At 54.8% G+C, this 19,495-nt stretch overlaps 6 protein-coding genes across 6 annotated transcripts; 5 read left to right on the top strand and 1 right to left on the bottom strand.

Annotated features, from left to right (window-relative positions):
* Nucleotides 1–968: 968 nt before the first annotated feature.
* COL26b_013550 (uncharacterized protein) lies at nt 969–1,816 on the top strand (the record flags this gene model as incomplete). Its single annotated transcript, XM_053186147.1, has 3 exons — nt 969–1,406; nt 1,465–1,553; nt 1,612–1,816. The coding sequence occupies 3 exons, from the start codon at nt 969–971 to the stop codon at nt 1,814–1,816; spliced, it is 732 nt and encodes a 243-aa protein (XP_053029921.1).
* A 1,449-nt stretch (nt 1,817–3,265) lies between these two features.
* COL26b_013549 (uncharacterized protein) lies at nt 3,266–4,541 on the top strand (the record flags this gene model as incomplete). Its single annotated transcript, XM_053186146.1, has 3 exons — nt 3,266–3,492; nt 3,550–3,806; nt 3,859–4,541. The coding sequence occupies 3 exons, from the start codon at nt 3,266–3,268 to the stop codon at nt 4,539–4,541; spliced, it is 1,167 nt and encodes a 388-aa protein (XP_053029920.1).
* Nucleotides 4,542–5,501: 960 nt separating this feature from the next.
* On the top strand, nt 5,502–6,474 carry COL26b_013548 (uncharacterized protein; the record flags this gene model as incomplete). The annotated part of the gene is made up of 2 exons (XM_053186145.1): nt 5,502–5,638; nt 5,694–6,474. The coding sequence occupies 2 exons, from the start codon at nt 5,502–5,504 to the stop codon at nt 6,472–6,474; spliced, it is 918 nt and encodes a 305-aa protein (XP_053029919.1).
* A 918-nt stretch (nt 6,475–7,392) lies between these two features.
* Nucleotides 7,393–10,036, top strand: COL26b_013547 (uncharacterized protein; the record flags this gene model as incomplete). The annotated part of the gene is made up of 5 exons (XM_053186144.1): nt 7,393–8,026; nt 8,071–8,383; nt 8,433–8,979; nt 9,040–9,379; nt 9,564–10,036. The coding sequence occupies 5 exons, from the start codon at nt 7,393–7,395 to the stop codon at nt 10,034–10,036; spliced, it is 2,307 nt and encodes a 768-aa protein (XP_053029918.1).
* A 1,305-nt stretch (nt 10,037–11,341) lies between these two features.
* On the top strand, nt 11,342–12,145 carry COL26b_013546 (uncharacterized protein; the record flags this gene model as incomplete). Its single annotated transcript, XM_053186143.1, has 1 exon — nt 11,342–12,145. The coding sequence occupies one exon, from the start codon at nt 11,342–11,344 to the stop codon at nt 12,143–12,145; it is 804 nt and encodes a 267-aa protein (XP_053029917.1).
* Nucleotides 12,146–18,250: 6,105 nt separating this feature from the next.
* COL26b_013545 (uncharacterized protein) lies at nt 18,251–18,996 on the bottom strand (the record flags this gene model as incomplete). Its single annotated transcript, XM_053186142.1, has 2 exons — nt 18,251–18,903; nt 18,972–18,996. The coding sequence occupies 2 exons, from the start codon at nt 18,994–18,996 to the stop codon at nt 18,251–18,253; spliced, it is 678 nt and encodes a 225-aa protein (XP_053029916.1).
* Between the last annotated feature and the right edge of the window lie 499 nt (nt 18,997–19,495).

Here is a 19,495-nt window from a genome sequence, read left to right as displayed (position 1 = left end):
CAAGGGTAGGCACCTAACAGCGGTGAAGCAGGCCGGGTTAGGCGGCGTACTGCGGCAGAATAGTGGGTCCAACGGAGCCGGATCTCGGTAACTGCTCCGGCGAAGCCGGAGATATCAATCCGGGCTCTAGCCCGTGACAATTTCACGCCCAAATCCAGCCAACTGCCGTGTCGTGCTGAATGAAGTAAATATTCACAAAAATGGTTTTGGCCCTTAGACGGAGAAGATGATTGCGTCAAGGGCGTGCAGAGAGAAGTTATCCCGTTGATCAATACCGTCACGGGCGACAGGGCATGACTGTCAACTGGTTGATGTTTGCTAACAACAGGGTCCCGTTCAGCAGTTTAACCGACCTTTTCCTTCATTGTCACTGCTGCAGAATTTCTATTCTTCCGCCAACATGCAACCCAAGACAGCAACAAATAGTTGCGGCAATTGACGTAGCAAGTCCTCTCCTCACTGGATAACGCTGCGCATGTTTGGTTGTGAGTTGTCATGCATGAAAGGCGGTCGGAAGTTGTGATGTGGAAATCTGACCGCCGCTATTCGAAATGAATTGTTTTAAATGCAGCCTCCTGTCTGCTCGCTTATTTGAGTCTGTAACCTGGATATTCTCAGACTTGATACAATGCTTCTTCGGCCTTACACCGTTGGTCGTGTGGCCAGGCTCGCAACGAGGGCATTGCCAACTCAGGCACCTGCAGCTCACCAGCTTCGATATATCCATCATGGCAAGACACCAAGGAGATTCCAGCTTTCCAAGACATCGACGATCGGTCTGAGAGGAAAAGCCGACGTTGCCTCACTGATAAGGTCGGACAGAAAGGTCGCGATCGTGACTGGGGCATCGGTAAGAAGATTCTGCGATCGTTCTTATTCCAATTTGTCGAAGAAACTGACATTATTCGCAGTCAGGGATAGGCGAGGCAATAAGCAGGGATCTAGTGAAGCAGGGTTGGCAGGTCGCAATGGCCGACATCATCACCAACGAGAAACTGCTACAGGAGCTAGGCGACAACGCGAGCTTCCACAAGATGGACGTCTCCAGCTACGACGAGCAAGCGGAGACTTTCCAGAATGTGTGGAATCAATACGGCAGGATTGATGCGTTGCTGGCGAACGCAGGTGTTCCCGACAGAGGCTCAATCTACATCCTCAACCACAGAGGGTCTGAAAAAGTGCCGCCAAAGCCCAACATGGTCTGCACCGATATTAGCTTCAAGGGATTGGTGTACGGCACGCAGTTGGCCATCCATTTCATGCGGAAGAACGAGACCCCTGGAGGTAACATCATTGCGACATCGAGCAATGCGGCTGTCAACCCCCACGAAGCTTCTCCGGAGTATTGCTGCGCCAAAGCTGGCATGATCGGCTTCGTACGCGGGGCATCCCGAGTGCTCAAGATTGTATGTTAAAGACTGGTGTGGATCACGGACATCTTTGACTCATCTAACACGACGACAGAAAGACAATATTCGGATCAACGTCGTCTTGCCTGGCGTCATTCGGACGCCTTTGGTGCCCGCTGGGATGATCGCCGCAGTTCATCCTGAGTGGTAATCAGTGACTTCAAAATGCGTCCTTAAGTGCTTTGCTGATTGCGTTTTCTAGCATCACTCAACTGTCGACTGTCGTGTCCGCATTCAATAAGTTCTTAGACGATGAGAGTCTCAACGGAGAAGCCCTCGAATGCTCGGCCGAAAACGTGGTCCCCTTGGTGTACGGCAAGTCGACAATGAGTCCAGTGACTGTCTGGGACCCGCTTTTCAAGATGATGCATCATGAGGACTCTGGTCTTCCAGAGGCTGTTGCCTAGGCTGCCTATGTTCATTTGAGTCAACTTACAGAGGTGATCATCTTACATACTCAGACGCGGGGCTATTGCTGGTACTGCTTGGGCTAGGTGCACATTTCCATTGCCAAGGTTCTTGGGTTTCCATGCCCAGCGCCACGAGTCTGGTTCACAAGGAAAGACCAAGACTTGGTATCCGGAATCGAGGGCCACATCGCCGTCAGTCTTAGCACAAGTTTCTTCTTCCTAATATCAAAACATGGGTTCGCGTTCCCACAAAAACCGCACGGCATCGCGAGCGTCCCGTGCACACTTATGAACATGTCGATCATGGAGGGTAAAATGTGGGCTTAGTGCCCGTCCGAACGGATGGACGATCCGATAATGTTGAATAAGAAATAGGACGACGGCAGTCTGGTGTGATGCATTCGTTTCCCCGACATTCATTTGGTAATTAGCGCTTTCAATCGCATGCTGCGGCTCATGACTTCAGCCAAACCATCAGCAGACCTCCCCCCTGACATCGCATCAGACTGCGCCTTTTAGCAATTACTTGGCAAATCAGACTTCATCCATCCGTCTCGGAAATACAGTTCGCTTCGCTATTGACTCGAGGTTCTCCTATGGGCCTCCGGTCCCCCACTTCCAGATCATTCTCAAAACACATTGCGCTCTTCCGAGTTTCCCCCTCACTCTGTTCCGTCGAAACTAAGGTTTTCCCCAACTTTCAGAGTTACACCACCGCGGACAAGGGCACCCATACGAAACAGCCCAGCGTGCCTGGACTGCAATTCTCCCCTTAATCAATCTGGCGGCCCCCAAATTGCCATTCACGCTGCGCAGTTTTCTTCTGGTCGAATGTTGTCATCCGAACTCGGTGGGCCCGGGGTAGCTAATAAGGCGGGCAGCACTGCCGACGAATCCCTGGGGTTAACATGCGCTCACGTGGATTTCTCGGAGGCAGCGGCTCCGTACCACGTTGAGTGGCCAAGAACAGCTGTCCAAACCCCCGAACTTCCCCAAAGCAGCAACGTCCCAGGCACAGGACGGCTCGGCGCCAATGCCACTCGGCCGTGTTCCCAGCATTATCCCCGCCGGCAGAGCCCCGGCCGCATTGTATCTCACACGGCCGAAAAAGTAACCTCAGAACGCTGGGCGACGGTAAACCGCAGAGATCGTCCCGCCATCCTTGGGGATGCCGTCTAAGATGAAGGACCGGCGTGTTTAACCCCGGGGCGACCCTTGAGACCTTGTTTGACGGCTGCGGCGGAGTTGAGTGTTCGGAATCAGGGCCTTCTCTCCAGCTTGGCGGGATGCGAAGTGTTGTATAAGAGGACGAGGTTGTCCGGTCCAGGGTGAGAGAGGAGGATTGTAGTCCAGCTTCATCGCGCAAAAGCCAGTTACTGATCGCAGGCACGACACTCGTTTTCTCTTCTTCGATACCCAGCCTTATCTTGTCTTGAACCTTTCAACATGCTCGCCCACTTCCTCCTCGCCGCGGCTCTGGCGCCGGCCGCGCTCGCCGGACCCGTCAAGGCCCGCCAAGTAGCTTCCTACGACGGAAACCCGCTCGCCGACAGGCAGCTGTTTCCCAACCCTTACTACGCCGATGAGATCAAGAACCTCGCCATCCCCAAGATGACCGGCGACCTCGCCACGAAGGCGGCCAAGGTCGCCGAGGTCCCCTCCTTTGCCTGGCTGTAAGTTCTCGCAATGCTGGATGGATCATCTGGACAAGCTAACTAACACCCACAAAGCGATACTCGCGAGAAGATCAGCTTGATGAACAGCACTCTTGCTGAGATCCGCAAGCTGAACCAGGGCGGCGCGAACCCTCCTTACGCCGGTACCTACGTCGTTTACAACTTCCCTGACCGTGACTGCTCGGCCAAGGCTTCCGCCGGAGAGCTTGCCATTGCTGATGGCGGTCTTGACAAGTACAAGACGGAGTACATTGACCCTATCGCCGCGCTCGCTAAGGAGTACTCCGACACCCGTATTGTGTTTGTTTACGGTATGTCTCTGTTCATGAATATCTCAGCAGATCATATGCTTACATCAACCAGAACCCGACGGACTGGCCAACCTCATCACCAACATGGGCGTGCAAAAGTGCTCCCAGGCAGCGGACACCTACAAGGCCGCCACCGACTACGCCTTCAAGACGCTCAATCTCGACAACGTCGCCATTTACGTCGACGCAGGCCACGCCGGCTGGCTCGGCTGGGAAGCCAACCTCCAACCCACCGCGACCCTCTATGCCGACGTATACAAGAAGGCCGGCTCCCCCAAGGCGGTCCGCGGCCTTGTGACCAACGTCTCCAACTTCAACGGCTGGAACCTGACGTCCGCGCCCTCGTACACGACGCCCAACAACAACTACGACGAGAGCAAGTTCCACGCGGCGCTCACGCCGATGCTCAAGACGGCCGGGTACCCCGCCAACTACCTCGTCGACCAGGGCCGCAGCGGCAAGCAGCCCACGGGTCAGCAGATCTGGGGCGACTGGTGCAACGTCAAGGACGCGGGCTTCGGGGCGCGGCCGACAGTGAAGACGGGTATTGACACGCTGGATGCGATTGTGTGGGTCAAGCCTGGCGGCGAGAGTGACGGCACGAGTAACTCTTCGGCGACGCGTTACGATGAGAAGTGTAGCTCGGGATCTTCGTTTACTCCTGCGCCAGAGGCTGGTACTTGGTTCCAGGAGTACTTTGAGATGTTGATCAAGAACGCCGATCCTGCCTTCTAAGTTTACAGGAAGGTGTTAAATGATTCTTCAATTGTAGATATTTTATTTCATTCTTGGTACATAGATATGAGGAAATATGGCAGGGTCTTCTATGATTACATAAAAGAACACCGTCTTGTGAATTATCCTCGTCAAGGTTGTTTTGAGTGAAGCTGGTCAGTGTATCGAGACCAGCACAAGTCTTCAACAACCAAGTTACAGGAGATGCACCTGTTCAACCGTTTAAACACGAGCTGCATGTCTTTCTAAGGAGACCACCATAACACAAGTTGATTCGACTCTTGTCCGGTTTGCCGGGTCTCTTCAGATCTGGTGTTGCTGTCGGCATATTCGGATGATGCCCATCACCTCTATCGTCAACTCCCAAAGAGCCTCCAAAAGACAAAAACTTCCAAAATTGGAAACTTCCTATTCGAGAACCCAGCAGGCTCTTTCGGGCCACAGGCAGACGGAAGCATCGCTGTGAACGGCTCTCCACGCGCCGCGATCTGCTCATCTGTCGACATCGGCTGCGCAAAAAAGGGAGACGGCGGCCCCGCACGCCCCAGCGGAGCGCCTGCAATCTCGCCCCTTTTGGGGGTTGCACCGCCCAAGCCCGGGCCACGGGCGACTCTTCCACCAATCACGGCGAATAGCGGCGCGCCCGTGGATGGGGTACTCAATGTACTGCAAACGAGCCGTGACGAAGACCTTTTTCCTCCCTGTTTGCTTGGTGTGATTTTTGGCCTTTCGTTCTGTCTAGGTTTTGGGATGGGGGGATGGACGGGCTTCATATAATATGTATGTCGCGCCGGCGCCATCCCACTTGGACCGTCTCTTTTTGGCTCTTGTTCTGGATATTGTCCGAGTCTCTCGTTGGTCTGACTATCGTTTCTCTTCACGTTCTTTCTTCAATTCTACGTTTCTTGTTGATATTCATTTGCTGGTACATATCATTTCAACCCGACCCCTCTTGACAAAATGAAGTCTTTCGCAACCGCTCTCTCTTTCGCAGCCGGCCTGTCCCTGTCCTTTGCCAGCCCTACCTGGCACGTCAGCCGCGGCGCCGCCGTCACCCCGAGACAGGCCAACAGCTCCTCCAAGAGCCTGATCGTCTTGTAAGACACCTCCATGATCATAACACTCTGCATGCCGGCACACAGCTGACCCCAGATCCAGCGGCGACTCCTACTCCACCGTCGGCTTCTGGCCCGGCGGCACCCTCCCCGCTGCCGGCAACCCGCTCGGCAACCCGGCGCTGCCCGGCCAGACCACCTCGAGCGGCCTCAACTGGGTCGGCCACCTCACCAGCACCCTCAACACCAGCCAGGTCCTCACCTACGACTTCGCCGTCACGGGCGCCACCACCGACAAGGACATCGTCGACACGTACGCGCAGTACTGCGTCGACGACCAGGTCGACCAGTACAAGCAGTACGTCTCCGCCGCCGTGACCGACAAGGCCAACGCGCTCGTCGCCGTGTGGATCGGCATCAACGACGTCGGCGAGCCCTTCTGGGACAAGGAGTCCGCGCCCGTCGCCAAGATCATGGACCGCTACTTCGAGCTGCTGCAGGCGCTCGCCGACGACGGGCTGAAGAACTTTGTGCTGCTCTCGGTCCCGCCCTTCTCCGACCAGATCCCCGCCATGATCGGCCAGAGCGAGACGGATTTGCAGCGCCTGCGCGACGACATCAGCTCCTACAACTCTGAGCTCACCACCCGCCTGGCTACCTTCAAGTCTGCTAACAGCGGCGTCAAGGGCCTTGTTTTCGACACCAAGCCTTCTTTTGATACTGTTGTTGAGAACTTTGCGCAGTACGGTGCCAAGGATGCGACTTGCTACGGCTCCAGCGACTGCATCTGGGCGGACAACTACCACGCCGGTCTTGCTATCCACAAGCTACTTGCGCAGAACCTGGTCAAGGGCGTTGCTGAGAACTTTGTCTTCTAAAGGACGATGAGAATGGAATGGAGGAAGCTGTAAGAGGAAGGATAGGATAAAAAAAGACGGTTGAATTACAACTTGATGGTGCCTACTTGTCCCTGCAATGTGAAAAGTGGCTGAGCCGTCTGTTTCTGAAACCAATAACGCTCATGATGTTGCACGCATTGTGACACTGGCTGGGCGGTATCTCGGTAAGACGGGCAGGATGAACACGCACAATGAATGACGTTTTCCAATCACGATGTTAAGAGCTCACCGACCCAGGGACCAGAAGCAGTCAGGGGGCCTCAAAACGATCCAATCCTGCAGTCGCCTGACCCCCGTAATTTGGAGAAGCGGCACCCTTGCGTGTGAGCGATAAAAGAGTCCGAGATGCCACTCCAACAAGCTTACGAGCTACCCGATTGCTTACGTTCCGCAACCCTGCCGATTGGCCAATGGCCCTCGCGAAGGATGGGTGACTTCGCCCGAGATGAACCACCTCGACGGGTCCTCGAAGCTTTGTGGTGGCGGGCGCTAAGCTGCTTTCCGCCCGCCAAGAGGGAATATCTGGGGTGTGGTGTTGCTGTGCCGCAATTCACGAGTCTGCCTAGTCGCCCAAGACATGTTTACCAGCTGATCTGCTGACGGTCCCACGAATGAATCCACGATGGGGGACGAGGCGCTTACAGGACACGTCAGAAAAGTCTCAGATGCTGGCCAAGGCATTCTTCTCCCTCGGTTGTTCTAGAAGGCCTGGGGTTTATGCTTAAAAGCAATCGCGTGTCTCCATGAAGTTCATCTGATGTCCGCCAAAACGGTTGGACTTTTAAGAATCATCATTCGACGTCTCACAGCCCCAATCCAACCCCGCATTCCCCAACCCTCATCTCCCCCATACATCGTCACCCCACTAGAGAGGTCCCACTGTTAAGCAAAGCGGCGATGCCCTCCTTCTTCAAGAGATCCAAGAAGGAGAAGGAGAAAGAGGCAGAGGCCGAGGCCGAAAAGGCCAAGGCGGAGCGCGCCGCCACGCCGCCTCCCACATACGAGGATGCGCAGACCGAGCCGCCCGCGTTCGAGGACCAGCCGCCGTCGTTTGAGTCCATCAACGGGTCCAAGGGAGGCGCGCGGCCGCGACCAACCGAGGCTGAGGTCGCGAACTTGACGGCTGCATTTTCATCGTTAAGGCTGGGCACGCAGCGCGATCCAGATGTCGACTCGTGCCTGGCTCATCTGAAACTTCTGTTTGCGATTCAGACGCTAAAGGAGGAGGTTGGGTATACCAATGGGCTGTGGGAGATCTGGGATACGAGGGCCGGGCCGAAGCCGGACAGCGAAGAGGCCGGGTCGAGCAAGAAGTCGGAAGACCATGTCAAGGATGTGCTCTCGAAGTTACGCGAGAAGCGCTGGGCGGTGTTCTTGGCGCGCGCGGTTGATCGGTACGAGACTTGGTGGATGACGTTGGCCGGGGAGCGGCTGAAAGAGGAGGACATGAAGATCAAGTCGGAGAAGTATCTCGAGTTTCCGGATGGCGGGGATGATTTCCCATGGACTGTGGATATCCTTCCCCCGTTGGGTGAGTTGGATCGCTTTCCTCCTAAACAATATCGTGACTCACAGGTGCAGATGTTCTCATGATCTGGCACGCGCACATGCTCAACCCGAGAGCTTTCCTCGAGGATACGATACGCTACGGAATGAAGACGTTCTGGACAACGGGCATGCCATGGGCTCAAGTCAACAAGATCATCGATGCCAAGTTCAACTACATCGCCACGGATGCAGCCAGAGCGAACTGGGAAGCCAGCACTGGGCGAGCATGGGATAACGTCGCAGAGCCCATAGCGAAGTACATGGAATGCCCTGTCTGCAAGGAGACCATAGAAGTTCCATGGACCACCTGCGGCCTGCCCGAGCTCTACAAGGGCGAAGCGTAAGTCCCTCTCAATTCACCCCATTCACCGCCTACTAACGGCACCCAGAAAGCCAGGTCTCGTCGGCAAGGGCTTTGGCGACGGAGACTTCTTCCAGCTTTGCACGGCAGGCTGCAACACCGTCATCACGCGGCGCTTCCTTTCCGTGGCCAAGATGCTCAGCGACGCAGAGCACTACCTCTCCGACAACTACACTGTCCCCAGCGCCGTTCTCGAGCCCAAGGTCGGCATGCCCATCCCGCAGGCCGACGGGCACGCGCCCCAGGGCCAGACCTTCAAAGAGGCGACATTCCCCAACCGCCTGCTGGGCTTCGGGGTGATTGAGGAGCTGAGGAAGCTCGTCCGGCCGGGGCTGCAGAAGCCACCCACGATGGAAAACGTTCGTGATATTATTGCGGCGGCGCTGGAGGACAACGACGCGTACGGGCGGATCCAGGAGCTGGACAAGAAGCCGTATAATAAGGTCCTCTCGCGCACGGAGCGTGTGCAGAGCAAGAAGATGATGTCGCGGTACTGGGATAATTACTCCATCTTCGCGCTGGATCTTGTTGGAGCTACGGTGCGGCAGGGTGTATTTGTAGAGAAGATGTACAATGTGAGTTGAACCCCTGACTGAGTTAGCACAAGAGTATTATTTACTGACCATCCTTTTCAGATCGACTGGCTCCACGGCCCCAACCAGCGCGGCACCATGGACCGCCTGCTCCAGAAATACAGCCGCTTCATGCTCATCATGACCGAGAACCCCTACTCCCTCTGCGTCCCGACCCTCGACGTCGATCTCGCGTGGCACACGCACCAGCTGGCCCCGCGGGCGTACTACAAATTCAGCACCTTCAACTCGGCGACCACGGGGACCAAGGAGGCCAGGTTCATCGACCACAACGACAAGATCGACGAGGAGCGGCTGACGGAGGCGTTCGAGTGGAGCAGCAGGACGTATCTGGACAAGTTCGGGGAGGTGTACTCCGAGTGCGTTTGTGGGTGGTGTGATAGTATGTCAAGCGCCTCCCCCTTTCCTTTGGCATGCCGCTTTGAAGTTGACACATGACAGTTATTCGCACAAACCACACCATCAACGACTCGAGCATCTTTGGGCGCACAAAACAACAGAAAAGTAACCTCCACCCATCTCCCCCTTTCTTCGTCTTCGTGGACTGAAAGTCTAACTCCACACAGCAATCGACAACTTCAACGCCTCCGCAAAGCCCTCCGCCCCGGGCGCCGAAGTCCACATCTCCGCCCACAACGCCGTCCTCTCGAAAGAGAACGGCGGCCGCAAGGCCCTGCGCTACCAGCAGCGGCAGATCTGCAAGCACCGCATGGACGGCGCGTACGAGCGGGCCGCGAAGCGCGCGTCGAAGAAGGGCGTCAAGCTGCCCAAGCCCGAGGAGTACTACAACCACTGGGGCAGCACGTATCACCGCTACGGGCCGAACATGTACCCGGCGCACCTCACCGCGGGCATCTACATCGCGGCCGACCCGGGGATCATGCATGCTGGAACGGGAAGCTGGGCGGGCTGCGCTCAGGGGTTGTGTGGGAGCAATGACATCGCGGCCGGGGGGTGCGGCGGGCCGGGTGGGTGTTCCACCTCGGATGTAAGTTTCGCAGCCATGGATGGACTTGGAGATTTACTGACTGGGTTGTAGGGAGTATGGGCTGGGAGAACTCCAAACCAGATGGGCGGTACGTCGAGATCTGTTCGAAGAATGTCTGTTGCTGTCGCTAACAGGATGTGTAGGTTGCGGAGCATATGCAGGATCAGTTGTTATGATAAGTGGAGGCGGTTGTGGAGGAGGAGGAGGAGGGTGCGGCGGAGGATCGTAATCGTCGTATGTGTCAGCGTGTTAATCAGTGTTATGTTCAATTCGAAGTTGTTGATTTTCATTATCGCGTTCTAGCATGTGTCAATTCAATTATTGATCGCGCGAAGAAATATCGCTACACACGTCCAAAATAATCATGTCAAAAAGTCAGAAAACAATTGAACAAAATGCAAAAAAAAGAATTTCTGAATTGATCAGAGGAAGGTTTTCAAAGAATTTCCAGGCTCGTAGCGCCGAAACCGGGTCCCCAGCGCCCGCAGCATTAAAGGCTTTCGAACACAAGAGACCGCTATCTAAAGATGCACATTAGACGAAGGCTCTCACCACATCCGACGTACACCAGTGGTTAAGGTGGTTTTTGCGCAGCGACCGGGAATCGAACACGAAGAGTCCAATATCTTGGTCAGAGATAACCTGAGGGTATCACCCTCCAGGCCACCCGGCCGCTCTGGTGACAACCAGGCATCACTGTTTGGATAAAGAAGGGTGAGGGGGCCAGCCTCAGGTTGAGAGGGCGAAGGTGAAGTCGAAGGTGAGAAAGGAAGGCAAATGCTTCCTTCTCAAAACGAGAAGGACTTGACGCGTTTCTGTCTTGACGCGTCGTTGCCGTCGCCGTCGTCCTTGTCTACCCGTCGGGAGTTGCTCATTCACCCACGCTTCACCTACCTAGTCCCTGACGCTGGCTCACCTCCATCTCACCTCTTGCTACCCTTTGACGTCGTTCTTTCCTACTTTAAAAATCATCAGACGAGAAGCAGTGAAAACTTTTCAGATCTTCTCACTTTCCATCGCTTCCACCCACCACTCACAAACCTTCCCCCCCGACAACCACACAACCCACTTCGTCGCCTCACAACTTCACAACACAATCAACCAGCTTACAATCTTGCCTCATCACCTAAACCACGTAAGTCAACGTCTGAATTACTCTTGTCCGTCCTTTCTTCCAGTCTATTCTATTCAGCTTTACGATCAACGTCTCTTATCGATCGCAAAGTGAATCCCGTCCGCGCGATGTGACTCTTCCACTATTCAACCCCCATTCTCTCCCACAAATCCAAGACTTGCCTCATTCTGCTTTACTCGCTACTTTCGACAATATCTGACCGTACAGTAGAATCCTACACGATGTCTCAGGCTCAAGAGCTCCCTCCCGTCGTCTCTGGCGTCCCCGCCGTCGCCGCCGACAATACCCAGAAGACGGCGACCAAGAAGACCAAGTCCAAGTCCAAGACGCTCAAGAAGATACTGCCTTCCGGCGCAGGCTTCGAGATGTACCGCGACCCCACCAATCAGGAGGTGAAGTACCTTGACGACCAGAACGAGACTATTGCCTTCAAGAACGCTCTGCACGCCGTCACTCCCAACCTCGACACCCGCGCCGTCGACGCCGCCATGGCCGAGCTCTTCGAGAAGGCCACCAAGCTTGCGCCTCACATGGCGGCTACTGATGGCACTGCCGGAACCTTCATCGCCGCCGCCCGCAAGGCCAACTGGACCAAGACCGCTCTGAGGTACATGAAGCCCACTGTCCCGGCCAAGGTCATGATGCGCCTTTACGAGGCGCGCCGCCTCGCCATCAAGTTCTCGGGATACCGCCAGCATCCCATCGCCTACGACGAGGAGACTCATACCGCAAAGGCCATCGACGTCCTTCTCCAAGAGAAGCCTGATGAGAAGCCTGACACCTTCTTTGCCGACTGGACCAACGAGCAGCTCGAGAGAATGATGGGCAAGATCCGCCGTAAGGAGCGCGCCGACTGGGTAAAGGGCAAGGAGGATGATAAGGAGGGTGAACTAATGAGCCCCAAGGAGGCTAGAGAGTTCGCCGAGGCCCAGAAAGCTGCTCAGTCGGAGCTCGAGGATGCCCTTGCCATGAAGATGCGTGAGTTGGGCATCAAGAATGGTGGTGCTGGTTTTCTCTCGCACTAGACAGGATGTCTTTTTCACGGAGACGACCACCTAATGACGACAAGCGACGAACAAGGGCATGGATACGCACAAGGAAAGGGTGTTGGTCGGCTTTGCTCAGTAATGAAGACATCACAAAGAATAGCACCAGGTCTTTATGACTTACCACATCCTTATACAGTCTTCTCCATTCTTCTTCATGCCAACAATGAATCTCATTCACTGTCCCTATGAGTCAAAAGCTCAGTTCAAAAGTGCTAAAATGTTGTTCAAGTAGGATGTATTCAAAAGCTCCAAGCATCAGCTACGAAAGTGTACATGTCATCGCCATCATCTGTCCCACAGCTCAACTGAGAATCTCAGTTGGCTCCCAAACAAAGCAGCTCAAAAGGAAAACGCCACCACTCAACGCCAATTCCAAGGGGTATCGAAATGGTTTCTGTTGCTTTCATGTGTCGTTGGAGATTCATCCGTTATTGAGGTGTGTATAGCTTCAGAAAACTTGCTTCCAGGTGCATGAATCTTTCCCCCGTTCATTGCGAAGGCTGTGGAGGGGGAGGCGGGGGTGGTTGAGGGTTCAAGAGGCGATCTTGGACATTGCCCGTGTCGTTGAGGTAGACATCAAGCATGCCCGGTTCACTGCTGTTATATCATTAGCCCCCGAAGCAAGATTTTGCATGGGATCTTTGCCTACCCATTTACGAAGACGTCAAAGTAAGTGTTCTTGTTCATAGTGACAGCTGATGACACGAGGTCTGAAACAGATTGGTGGGCAGCAAAATCGATAGATGCAGAGGGCGAAGAATGCTTGACTGCGATTAATCGGCGACGGGGTTCTCCAACTTTCAGTTACCTTTTCACAATCTCAAGATGAGGTTGAGGGGGTATTTATACTCAAAACTTCCATGATCAGGAACTTCCTCTCGGATATCGTACCCTGCCACGTTTCTCGCTCCATACCACGCAGCTCTCCGCTGGTCACCTGCTCCATCGGAACGCAACTGACACCATTCCCACTTTCACAGCAAAATCCCGACCCCGTATCCGTACCCAATACCACGCCGGAGATCCATTATCAGACCCAGAATCGAGCCGAGGGGGCCACCCCCAAAGCGGGCCAAACCTCATGAGACCCGGCACAATCCACGACAAAACCAAGGCCAAAACAACGAAGCCGACCAACCGGACGCAAATCCCACCCCAAACATGAGGCTCTGCCTGCGGTCATCCTCGCGACTCGGTCGGGCTTCGTCCAGTCGCCGTGACGGACGATTCACCCCGTGCCGTTTTTCGTCTCTCAGCGGGGCCGACGACGCGCGCGCACACGGCGAGCTCATCCAACGACATTCCGAGTTCAGGCTCTACGACACGCCCTCCCCCCTCCCGGGATTCTTCATCGAGAAAGGATGGGCCAGAGATTAAACCGTTTCGTTTTGACTTCTGCCAGACGAAGGTGTGTAGAAACCACCCCTCTCGCTCTCTCGATGAGGACTTTCTCCCCGGTCTTTCTCCCTGGTCAATTTACATGCAGGCTTTGCAGCCAACAGCGCAACATACATAGCGCCCCTCACCAAGGCCCAATCACCCCCACATCCATGCCTCTCTTGCATATGAGACTGCATACAGACTTCGTGGCACCGCTCAGATTTTGCAGTGAAAGTAGAGGCAAGGTTGCTCGCATTGAGGGATGCGGTGTGCGAGCGACTCGCTTGTGGGGGGAATGCAGACAATAGTTTCCAACATATGTGCGTATCATGGAGGTAGCCCGCCGGTCTCGCGTCGTGGATCAGGGTACAACCATGCTCCATCTCTGCGTTCTGCGTGAGATTACAGGTTGAGTGATGCTCGAGAGGAGCTGACGGGGTGGTGTGGTGATGTACATGTAGCTGAAGCTCGCGAGGGAGCTCGTCATTTCTTCAGTGATTTGCGGCAATGCGTGTTGATCAATGTGTGTGATCGAGAGTCCCGCAATGTGGCGTATTGATCTTCGTCTCGGGAGTTATTCGCGCAATGGTTTTATTCGGGAGCTCGCGATCAATCCCCGAGATGCGTTTTCAGCAGTCAATAAGCTTCGTGTTGTGTTGTTGTTAGATGGGAGGTATTGTGGATAGCATCGCCAAGCATGGCACGGGTAGCAGACCCGAGCTTGGCAGCTCGACGCGGGGAAACAAGCAGCAAACTTCAGGTCATAGCTTCAGCTTGACACGCCAAGACTCATGGGTTGAGTCGTTACCTTCCATATAAAGACGCTGTACCTCCGATTACTACTTTGGGTATCGCCTTCGAGGCGTTCAGGTGTAACTAGTTGACCGAACAAACGTCAGTATGGCATGATACGAATCGTCCTAGACCACGACACCTCGTAAATACCAACATGCCGCAGGCCACGTAACAACAGCGGTATCAAGATGAACCAGACGATTGGAAGGGTACACGAGCTACGGCCGGGAGATAGGGCAGATGATCGCGTACAGGTTTGACGTACATGTCTGACGAGGATCAGGGGTTGAGGATGGCAGATACGTGCATATTTTATACTACATTACAGGCCTTGTTTCCTGCAGAGCCTCAAAGAAGGATCGTTCCGCATAAGCCTTGCCAATGATTTTCAAGCTCGCTTCTATCGTACATGTAATCGCCACAGCTAGAGTGTCAGCTGAAATCTCCTGAAGTTGGTTCAGACCATCCACTCTGGTTACGCGGAGAGTAAAGTATAGCTTAAGATTTCAACGAGAGATCTTCTGTGTTGGATTGTTACTGTGAGTCTTGGTGCTTCTAGCGCCACAATTTAAGGAGCGTATACGAGGTAATATGGTGAGCAATGAAACTCATCCAAACGCAGTCCAGCAGCTACTCTGTATGTCCTGAGTCCAACCCCAGCTTCCCAGCCAATCGGACAGGAAGAACTGAAACAACATATTGACCCGAAGGTAATCAACACTAGTACTTGAAGATATTTCATCTCCAAAGTGGGGTATCAAACAAGCCCTTACTGCCTCCTCGAAATCTCAAGCCCCCACCAGGCGCATTCAATACCGCCATCCGCCTTGAAGGACAATAGAAGAGGTGCGCATGTTGACTACCAGCGAACGCTGTTTCACTTCTTGCCACCATTCTGAAGCCTATCAGGAACACTAGTGGTGTCCTTGATGTAGATGTCAAGCATCGGGCTCGGCGAAGTACTAGATCGTGGTTAGTGACCGTGATCATACGTCTTGATGAAACGGCTTACCTGTCAGCCATGATGTATTTCAAGAGAAGGAAGACAGGACGTGAGTTTTTGAACGAGAGAGTTCGGAATTGTCTTTTATGCAGTATGTGTTTCAAGAAGCCCAGCTTCGATGCTGCTTGTGTCGAAAGCTCTACCTTCTGATGGTTACTATTCAGGGGTATTTATAATTTCTGCCCAGAGAATGTAAACAACATCTGCCGATGCATATTAGTGAACATCTTGTTGTCCCTCTCGGCTACTGCTCCCATCTTCACCCATCCATGAGATAGTATCCTCGCTCGTGGGGTCAGCTGGCATGCGCTAGAGTTAGGGTCCCCCTTCACAGCAATCCGACCGCATACTCTAGCCCAACACCCTTGCTCGCGGAGCGAAGGCCAGGAAGCCGATACTCCCTTCCGACCGTCCAGGGATCCCGTATCATCTGCCATGAGAATCTACCCAACCACAGACGATGACAGAGCTCGAGTCTCCAATTATTGAGGCTCTGGGTGGAAATCCCCTTTGTTGGCATGTGAGGTGGCACTCCGCTATCACCTCGGAGTCAACCTTCTTCTTTTGCTTGTCGCCTTCCGTCTGATTTCCGACACCCATCCGTCGTCCGTCATCTGCTCACCCCTGCCTACCGGATGTGGCCACGATGCGCGGGATGGCACTCGGGACGGCATGGGACGGCACGTCCACGACAATGGCGCTTAAACTGTCTAATGTAGACTGTCTCTGATAATCAGGCTCTCGTCACTGTGAACTTTGTTCAGTCCTCGGTTCGTATACCCATCATACATAGGAACATGGCCCACATCCATCCTGGGAATCCTGGCTGGCGACCGTTTTAGCCAAGGATGCCGAATACATAGTACATGCTGCTCTTGCATGAAGCAACCCCATGGGCCCATATAGATGCATCAGGGTCAAACAAGCCCTCCAATCAGGACCACGTGTGATATAACATTGCAGCTTCCCCGCTCCGCGATGTCTACACACATAGAAGATACTCCGTACGCCACAAGTCTTGCAGCATTGGCACATTGTGCTCGAGGTGGTCGGCGATTAGCCTTACAGGGTAGGAGTTACGGCGTCGGTCTCCCCTAGAGCATCGAAAGGGTTACCCTGGCGTGGCATCGGTCCCCGTTGAGTTCCTTCGGCAGGTGATTGTTTCCGGTTTCGAGCATTCGTCATTTTTGCACTTTACTGAAGAAAATGATCGGTCTGGGTACCCGAGTGTTCTCTCCCTGTGAGCTTCCTGTAAACTAACCTTGATCCGCTTCTTTCGGTCATGCTCGGGGCCGTGTTTCCGTCCGTGACGTCGTCCTCGTCGTGGCCGTCGCGAGAATGGCGATGAGGCTTCACCGCCAAAGCCATTGTGTCCCAAACCGAGCTCCGTGAGATAGTCCCCCACGGGGATGAATACACCGGCTGGATTGGTCATCAATTGTAATCAGATGAGGGGTTCCTGGGACGAGAGATTGGCTTCAAGATAGGCACGGATGGCAAAATTGGAGCTATTCATGTCGAGAGAGCGCCGCACACCGTCTCCCATCGGCAGGAGGCGTCATCATGGTCTGATAAACTGTCCACGAGACTATATTTGAGTCGGGATAACACTCAAGTCCGATGCCACGTACGTGGTGATGCGGGACGGGCTGCAAATTGTGTCGACGTGGTGAAATCTTCCGGACGAGGATCAGGGATAAAGAGAGTCATGGACACCAGCATCAAAGACACAGTTCAGCCCATGGGCGCCCTCCCCTAACGGCAAGAAGAGCCTCAAGCCACGCCAGTCAGGAAGCGAGAACGAAATGCTCTTATGCGAAAGGTTACTGACACGTGGGGGGAATAGAGGGGGTTGTTGCTTCAAGATAGCTAGGAAACATCAAAACTTCGCCCAGAATAGCCTCGTGGACAGCGCCCATCAGATTCGTCTAACCAACCAAGCCCCGCGCGGGTGGCTTTAGGTGTCAGATCATCACGACTCGCCATATCTAAGGCCAATGGTTCACCGGCTGCGGGAACGGGTTCGAACCCGAGAAGGGCAAGCAGAACGAACGGTGTGGAGGGATGGGAGATTTGATGAGTGGAGGAAGTGATGAAAAAGGACAAGAGTGGGTTGGGTGATGAGAGAAAGAAGAAGTGAGTGGCCGCCCGGGGTGGATTGGTGTGGAATCACACTCTACCAACACCACCCAAGGCCGGCCCAGGACGCGGCCACGGAGACGTCTGCATCCATGTCCGGTTAGCTGCTGCGTGGCTGCTTCTGAAGAGGCCGCTCCAACAAGATGTGATTCCAGCGCACACTTTCGCTGTGACCTTCCCAGAATCCCTGGGCCTCTTCCTCCTCGCCTTCCGTCTCTGTAGCCACGGCCCACCAGTCTTTGAGCAGAGCCGCACAGCCGCATCTTTCGGGGTTGAGCGGACACCCCAGATCCTGAAGCTCCTCGAAGTTCGAGGAGCTTAGTTTGCTGTGAAAGTGCAGTCCTTTTGGTGGTGGGTGTGAGGGGGGAGGACCACGAGTCATACCCGGAAAGCAAGGTCGCTTTTGAATAGTACTGTGCAGGAGGCAGTTCGCCTTTTTTGCACATTCGGTTCCTATTTACTGTCGGTCACATCTCATCCTTCCGATCGTTCGGTTTTCAGGTCTTTAATTCAGGAGGAGAGAAGAGAGAAACGTGGAAATGCGAACGGCAACTGTGTGTTGGGGGCGGTGTCGATGCGTAGGGCTGGACTAGGCTGGAACTGCTGACAGTGTTGTTGGTTTCTCCAAGCTGTCAGCAAGATTGCACTTTCGAGAGACTACATCTCTTGAAGAGAACCTCCATCTATTCATCTTTGTCTGTTGAATCTCTAACGTCTGCAAGACAGGAACATCAATCGATAGCGCACGTCCGAAGCCCGTCAGCTCAGATCTTCGACTTCTCCGACTCCTCTCTCGCCCTCTTCGCCTCCTTCTCCTCCCTCAAGACCTCCTCCCGCCCCCGAACCTCGACCTTGCGCGGGCCCTCGCGCGTGAACTTGACTAACACGACCCTCTCCCAGTCGCCCCCGCGCCCCGAGCCCTTGAGCTCCGGCCCCGGCTTATCGATCCCGAGCACGACGCGGTTGTCCTCCTCGCGGATGAACAGGTTATGCGGGCTCATGACCTTGTCCGCCCAGGGGATCTCCGACGTGGGCTGCTTCCTCGCTGCCTCCGACTCAGCCGTCGGGATCCGCTTCAGGAACTCCTTCAGTTGCTCCCGCTGCGCCGCGAAGTGCTCGACGCCGGCCCCGCTTGACGAGCCCTTGCAGAACTGCGCGACGAGGAAGAGCAGGTAATACTGCGGCGGGAAGAGGATAATCTCGCCCTTGTCGGCGCGGGAGAGCCATACGGAGGCGTCGTCGAACTTGGCGGCCGTGTGCTCCACGCCCCCGTCCGGCGTCGGCACGATGATCTCGTGCTCCGCGGCCTTGGCGCCTGTTGAGGCAGAGTGCGGGAGCATGTAGATGTACATCTGCGTTGTGAAGCGTTTGGGAACGTTGGTTGGGGTGACCCATCTCGTGAAGGCCAACAAGCGATCTGTTGCGCTTGTCAGTGAGCTGTTGCATCATCCATTTGCCAGTCAAAGATGGCTATGCTACACTGACGCATTGCCAGCGTATACTTCAGCATGACGATGATGCTTCCACTTAAGAGGTTGCAGACCACAGCCTTGCAGGATTTGTCGATGTGAGATGAATTGACAGGAAACAGGACCACATACCAACGTCCGGAACACCCCCAACACTCTCAACCCACTCCCCAAACCTCACCTCATTCCCATGAATCCGCTTCCTCGCAACGTCCCTATCCGCAGATGACAAGTTCACCAGCGCAGCCTCACCCCCCGCCACCGCTCCCTTCCTCGTCGCAAGCAGAATCCCCGTCTCCTCAAAACACTCCCGAATCGCACCAAGCCGATACGCAGGCCCGTCCTCATGCCTCCCCCGCGCCTCGGGCGCAGGAACCTCCCCGTCGTGGAACGCGTCCAAGTTCCCGCCGGGAAAGACATGCGCGGAGGCGAACGACGTAGACGTCTTCACCCGGTGGAGCAGCAGGACCTGGTTCGTCGGCGAGAGGAGGAGGATGCTGGTGCCCGGTTAGCGCGCGCCTGTTGGGTCGGTTTGCGAGG

Source organism: Colletotrichum chrysophilum (genome assembly GCF_026319265.1).
Source record: "Colletotrichum chrysophilum strain AFK26 chromosome Unknown scaffold_237, whole genome shotgun sequence".
Taxonomy (NCBI): domain Eukaryota; kingdom Fungi; phylum Ascomycota; class Sordariomycetes; order Glomerellales; family Glomerellaceae; genus Colletotrichum; species Colletotrichum chrysophilum.
Note: the sequence above shows the minus strand (reverse complement) of the source record. Positions and strands in the feature narration are given on the sequence as shown.